Source organism: Euprymna scolopes, chromosome 2 (genome assembly GCF_053919585.1).
Source record: "Euprymna scolopes isolate OS-2025 chromosome 2, ASM5391958v1, whole genome shotgun sequence".
NCBI classification, from domain to species: domain Eukaryota; kingdom Metazoa; phylum Mollusca; class Cephalopoda; order Sepiida; family Sepiolidae; genus Euprymna; species Euprymna scolopes.
Genome location: NC_136483.1, coordinates 79771751 through 79777750, shown reverse-complemented (window position 1 = coordinate 79777750; position 6000 = coordinate 79771751). Strand labels below are relative to the sequence as shown.

Genomic DNA, 6000 nt, shown 5'->3' with positions numbered 1-6000 from the left:
ATAATAAAGTACTGGACCATTCATAGTCTGGACAAGGATGTGATGATGGTTAATTGGTTAATGACATGGACTGATGACCTGGGTGTTCCAAGTTTGAACCAAGTTCTCTCCACAAAAAATCACTGTCACTTAGGATGTTTGCAACCTTTACTTGGTCCCTCCTGTAAATACCCTATGTCTTTCTAGAAAGAATTCTGACTAGGAAAATATTGGGGAAACTAATGCCAGCAATAGCCTAGAAGTGTAAGCCATGTTTAGTTTCAGAACAGTTTCTGATGGTTCGTTGTTCTACACAAGTCCTGAGAGGTGACTGGTTTACAGTAGACACAACAGTTAGAATCCACAGAGCAAAAGATTCTTCCCGTGTCGAGATGAAAAAAAAACATGCGAAATTGCTACAGAAATGGTTTAATATTTATGGAGCAATTCTGGTTTCTGATTGGTTGGTAGCAGAACATGAATTCGATTCGTCAGTTCCTAGCAGCATCGTTTATAAATAGAATCGCCTGACTGTGTGGGATCATACCCCAATATTGCAACAAATAGAATCTTCATATTCATACGATATGATGATGATAGGTTGGACCAAAGGAGAATTTAAGCATCTTAATCAGAAGATGAGGAAACTAATGACAAAGCATAATGCATTACACCCGAAAGACAAGACTGATTGACTATGTGAAAAGGAACAAAGAGGAAGAGGAGCGATAAATGTAGAAAATTGTGTGGAAGGCACAAAAAAAATCTTAGGAAAATACATGTCAGAACATAGAAAGATTGATCATAGAGCAAACAATGAAATCAGTAATAAAATGACAAAAAAAGTGTGCGAAGAGAAAGAGTTACATGGAGAATTCATCAGAATGACAAATGAAGAGAATCATGAAAATACCTGGAAATGGTTAAGAAAAGAGACATGAACAGAGAAACAGAATTCTTATTAACAGCTGCACAGAACACGATAAGAACTATATTAAAACCAAAATAGATAAAACACAGGAAAAGAGTAAATGTAGATTTTGTGGACAAAGAGACAAAACAATAAACCATATAAGTGAATGTAGCAAACTAGCCCACAAGAAATATAAGGACAGGCATGACTACATGGAGAAGGTAGTGCAATGGGAGTTCTGCAGACAATTGCACCTCGAACATATGAACAAATCGTTCAAACATAAATCAGAGACAGCACAAGAAAACGAAAAACACAAAATCGTTTGAGACATGGAGGTGCAAATAGATAAAATCATCCAAGCAAAAAGACTGGGTGTCAATAAGAATTAACAAGAAAAAAAAACTGCTGAATTGTAGACTTTGCCATCAAAACAGACCACAGAGCGGAAAATCAAAGAAACAGAAAGAACAAATATGTGGAACTTGCCAGAGAACTGAAAAAATATGGAACATGAAAAAAAATCAATGTAATACCAATAATTGTAGGAGTACTAGGAATTGTCCCAAAGAATTTAGAAAAAAACTAGGAGAAATTGGAATCAGGAGTAAAACTGAGACTATGCAGTTGATTTTAATGCTGAAAACAGCATTAAGGAAAACTGTTGAATGTGGAAACTACTCCAAATGAACATAAAACGCATATGAAAACTTTATCTCTTTTCCTCTCGAGTTAATATTTATTACTTTTTGCCATGTTTTCCTTGGCCTTTCGCTGTGAACTGAACCTGTTACCTTAAAATGACTCACAAACTCTCATTCATTCTTTCAACATGGCCATACCATTATTAATCATTTTAAATCTTATAATAATCTTTATCATTACACCCACAATTCATCCCATTAACCCTTATCCTTCATTAGTTTTTGGCCTTGATAGGTGGTGACTCATTAGTAAATAATAAAAAAAATCTTCAGTTTAATTAAATGACATAAAAGATAATCGAAAACTGAATTTAACAAAGAAAATTAAAAAGAAAATATATTTACAAAAGTTAAATAATTTGTTTTTAAAAAATATAAATTTACAGATATATAAAAATATTTATTAAGTGTATTCTTAAAAATATTATTTGTATGAAATCTAGTACGAATTCTCTAACCATTAAAATAAAAATCATCTTGGTCAGCATATAATTATGCTCTTACCACTTTATGAAGCAAGCTGAAGCTGTTGTACAAAGGCTCTAGAGAAAAACAAAGCCTAGAAAGATAGAACCACACATAAAAACATACAAGAGACCACAAGGCAATACTCACCCCCACCCCGCCCCGCTACACACACATGCACATCTAATATTCTTTTATAAAACTTCTACCCAAAACATCCATGGATTTATCTTCCAAATCCACCAACATTTCAAATTTGTAAATTAAATTTCATAGCAAGGAATACAATTCCTGACACTTTTTTTTTTTTTTTTTTTTTTTTTTTTAGGTATTTGAGAATATGGCTGGATACAAACCTGGTCTGTTTGCTTTCTTTTATTGAGAATGCTTGTTTCTCCATTACTGAAAATGTTTGGTTGCATGTTACTGAAAATGTTTGGTTGCATGTTACTGAAAATGTTTGGTTGTCTATTACTGCAAATTTTTGGTTGTATGTTACTGGAAACGTTTGGTTGCCCATTATTGAAAATTTCTTGGTTGTCCATTACTAGGAATTTTTAGGTGTCCATGATGAGATTTTGTAAATTATTTATAAACACTAAACTACAAAAAGAAAGACAAACAAATGTTACATTTCAAACCAACCCAGCTGAAAGATTGCAGGTTTATTTATTCTTTAATAAATCAACAAGAAATTGTTGGCTTAAAAAGAAAGAAAAAACATCTTGAGGGGAAGGTAAATGATTGAAGTTTAATGAGTATATATAAAAAAGAGAGAGAGGGAGATAAATGCCCATTTTATTAAAACTGAGTGATGACAGATGGGAAGAGAGAGAAACTTGATGGCCTAAATTAATGAACAAAATAATAAAAACAAATGAGGGAGAAAATAAACAACTGACGAGGGGTGCTGATTGCAGCAAGGAGGGTGTTGTGCCATGCACCCTGCTGCTGCTGCACAATAAACAGGTGAAATATGGTGCATGTAAAATGGCATGAACACGAACCGGGTGAGACGGCACCATCAATTCTGAAAAGAGAACAAACAATTCTGTTCAGAAGAATTTAAATCAAATTCATTAAAAAAGAAACAAACAAATCCAAATCAGAAATAGATTTGTATGATTGTTTTATGGCATATCAAACCCTTTTTAGATTATTTCATGCCAAAGCATAATGCCTATTGGAACAAATACATTGTATACAATTCGTTGAATGTTAGTTGCTTTTTGTTGGGAGTGAAGAATTGCGGGTTCATACCTTTTCCAGCAGATCTACGGTCTTCAATGGTTGAATCATGTGTGGCTATAGACAGTCAGATCAAATGTGGAAAACTGTGCAGTATAGACAACACTCATGAGAATCTGGATCAACACTTCTTGGATGATAGCCAACATAAAACCAACCAACACACCAGTAATAATAACTAACCATACTAAAGCAACAAGATTTGAATTTGCAATTCGACATGTGGGTGTAAAAGGGGAGAGAGTAACAATTTGTAAACATCTACATGTCATGCAGCAAAAAATTCATATTTTATATGGGAATAATAATGGGGAGGTACCAGTTTTACTTACACAATGCTTCAAATGGGATTGTGCGGCTAACATTAAGAGCATCCTTCAGCATGAGGTCCCTCAAGGCCCATAGCGCGTTTGTTACGGAACCATGGTAGCCGATTCCCTGCGGTATCCAATGAGCAGGCAGGCGCTTCTCGTTGGGGCTGGCTGTAGTTTCGGGCGTGGCAGTCAATGCCTTATTCCAATCACTTACATTTTTGCTGCTACGGCTCAGACCTTCAATATACCTGCACAAAAATGAAAAGTTTGAGAATAAAAAAGAATAAAAACCATTTTATCTTGTGCATATATTAGCAAATTTACAAACCTATTTTTAACTGGACAGCTTCGCCAACTATTATTTCACAAAATCCTAAACTTAAAATATTCGGAACAAAACTTTTAAATAATAAACATTCCATAAACACAAAATAATCACTTTCACAGAGATAAACATTAACATTTTTTGTAATACAGAGCCAGCAAGAGATCCAATGAAACTTCCTGATATTTGCATATTGGTTGTGAAAACAGACATTTTATTACTTAACTATTATTTGTTGTTTATGTAAATAAAACAGTAGATGTATGTGTGTGTGTGTGTGTGTGTCTGTGTATAAATATTTAACTGATACTTTTAAATTACTGATCACATAACACTGAAATTAACAGGAAATAGTAATCATACACCAAGGATGGTTTATAACGAATAAAATCTTTGTTTGAATGCATGAATAGGCAAAATGCGCATGCAGGCAAAACGTTCATTTCAACTTGCTGACATATTTTTATTTCTTTCTGTGCATGCACAAATTCAATTCATTTCTTCAAGTCATTTAATATTAAATCTTTCTTATCTATTTCTCGATATCTACGTCAGTAGGGAAAGTGGCTGGAGTGCTAAATGTTTTGGTTTAGATTCTAGCTGATGACATCCAAGTCTTTCTTTTTTAACTTTTAAAATCAGTACTATATATTAGGTACAATATGATATTCAATAGAGGATTGGATCTGTAATAATAAATACAAAATCTGCATAAATTAAAATATATTTAAGCATATTTTCCAACCCAGCAAGGCTATGCACCTCTTGCTAGTTGTTAAATAAATTTTAATTTAAAAAAAAAAGTATTATAGTAGTTCTTTAATTAATAATAATATTCTAAGGTAATTTCATGTTCATACATGCTCCAACTTCTACCACTTTATAAAATATTGAATTGGCAGATTGCCCAAGATATAATGCAAAAAGAGTAATTTTTTAAATTACACCTGATGTTGCTGTTTTGTGAAACATGAAATTAAAATATACTTTCTTGGTTTTGGGGTTAGCATCAAAGCAAAGTGTAGTATCTTTTATATCCAAAGATGGCAAAATAATATTGTAAGGGTTACATTCCTGCCAGATGCCCATTGAATGGAAATATATCACAAACTCCTACACAAGTTTTGGAGATAGAATATCATAAGTATGTTCTAAAATACTAACTAAAATATTTAGATGTTTTAGATTAAACAAAGGTGGTACAATAAAATCGTGGGGTTTGCGTTCACCTCGGACATGAATAAAATGAAAATAAACATAGCAGCAATATACAACAGATGAAGGATAAAACTGTGGAATTTCCATGGGTCCAACTAGCTCTTTAATAAATACATTAATTGAAAAACCTAAGAAGAAAAACCCAAAATTATTTAAGTTCAATAACCTCTTTCAAATGTCTTTAAATGTTTCTTTTTTAAAACACCATTGTTAGTAGATTAACAACGTTATAGTTGCATTTTTAACTTGGAGAGGATGAAAAAAATAAAGTTGCTTTGAATTATTTAAATAATTAAAAAAAAAAAAAAAAAAAAAACCATCTCAAATAACTTTTTGGACCTCCCACCTCTTGGCTTAAAAAGGGCTACGATGATATATACTTGAAAATAATTTAAACTATATTTGTAAGATCTCTATCCAAAGCTATAACTGAAAACAAAGCCCTATACTAAGTTCAAAACTTCTTTTTTTTTTTTTCAAGGAAAGTTTTATGTAGAATCTAACTGTGGTATTAATTTTGTATTCAAAGAATTTACAATATCATAGGAGTCTGTACTTATGTTTAAAAGTAAAGACTTTATTTTATCCTGTATCTAATCTTTTGATTGCAGAAATTCCCCTCTGTACCAAATTACCGTAGGTTTGCAATAAAAGATGCCACATACAAATTTATTTTGTCTAAAGTATTACACACCATCTTATGTAACTTTTTAACGCTGTTACATACACATTTACTCGTGCTACTAAAATGCTACATTCCATTCGTTGAGAACAGCCATCACAATTGCAACTTAATAAGAGGAAGAAGTCCATATTTTACTCTCTCTAAATTTA

The 6000-nt window shown here is 32.3% G+C and overlaps 1 protein-coding gene across 26 annotated transcripts in view; it reads right to left on the bottom strand.

Annotated features, from left to right (window-relative positions):
* Nucleotides 1-2689: 2689 nt before the first annotated feature.
* Nucleotides 2690-6000, bottom strand: part of LOC145292934 (protein polybromo-1-like) — a 172713-nt gene continuing 169402 nt past the window's right edge. For all 26 annotated transcript variants that reach the window (XM_080139189.1, XM_080139151.1, XM_080139227.1 and 23 more), the window contains 2 exons: nucleotides 3642-3871; nucleotides 2690-3091 (listed from right to left, as the gene is read on the bottom strand). In XM_080139189.1, coding sequence (XP_079995315.1) covers nucleotides 3090-3091; nucleotides 3642-3871 — 232 coding nt within the window. In that variant the 3' untranslated portion in view covers nucleotides 2690-3089. The remainder of the gene's footprint in view (nucleotides 3092-3641; nucleotides 3872-6000) is intronic.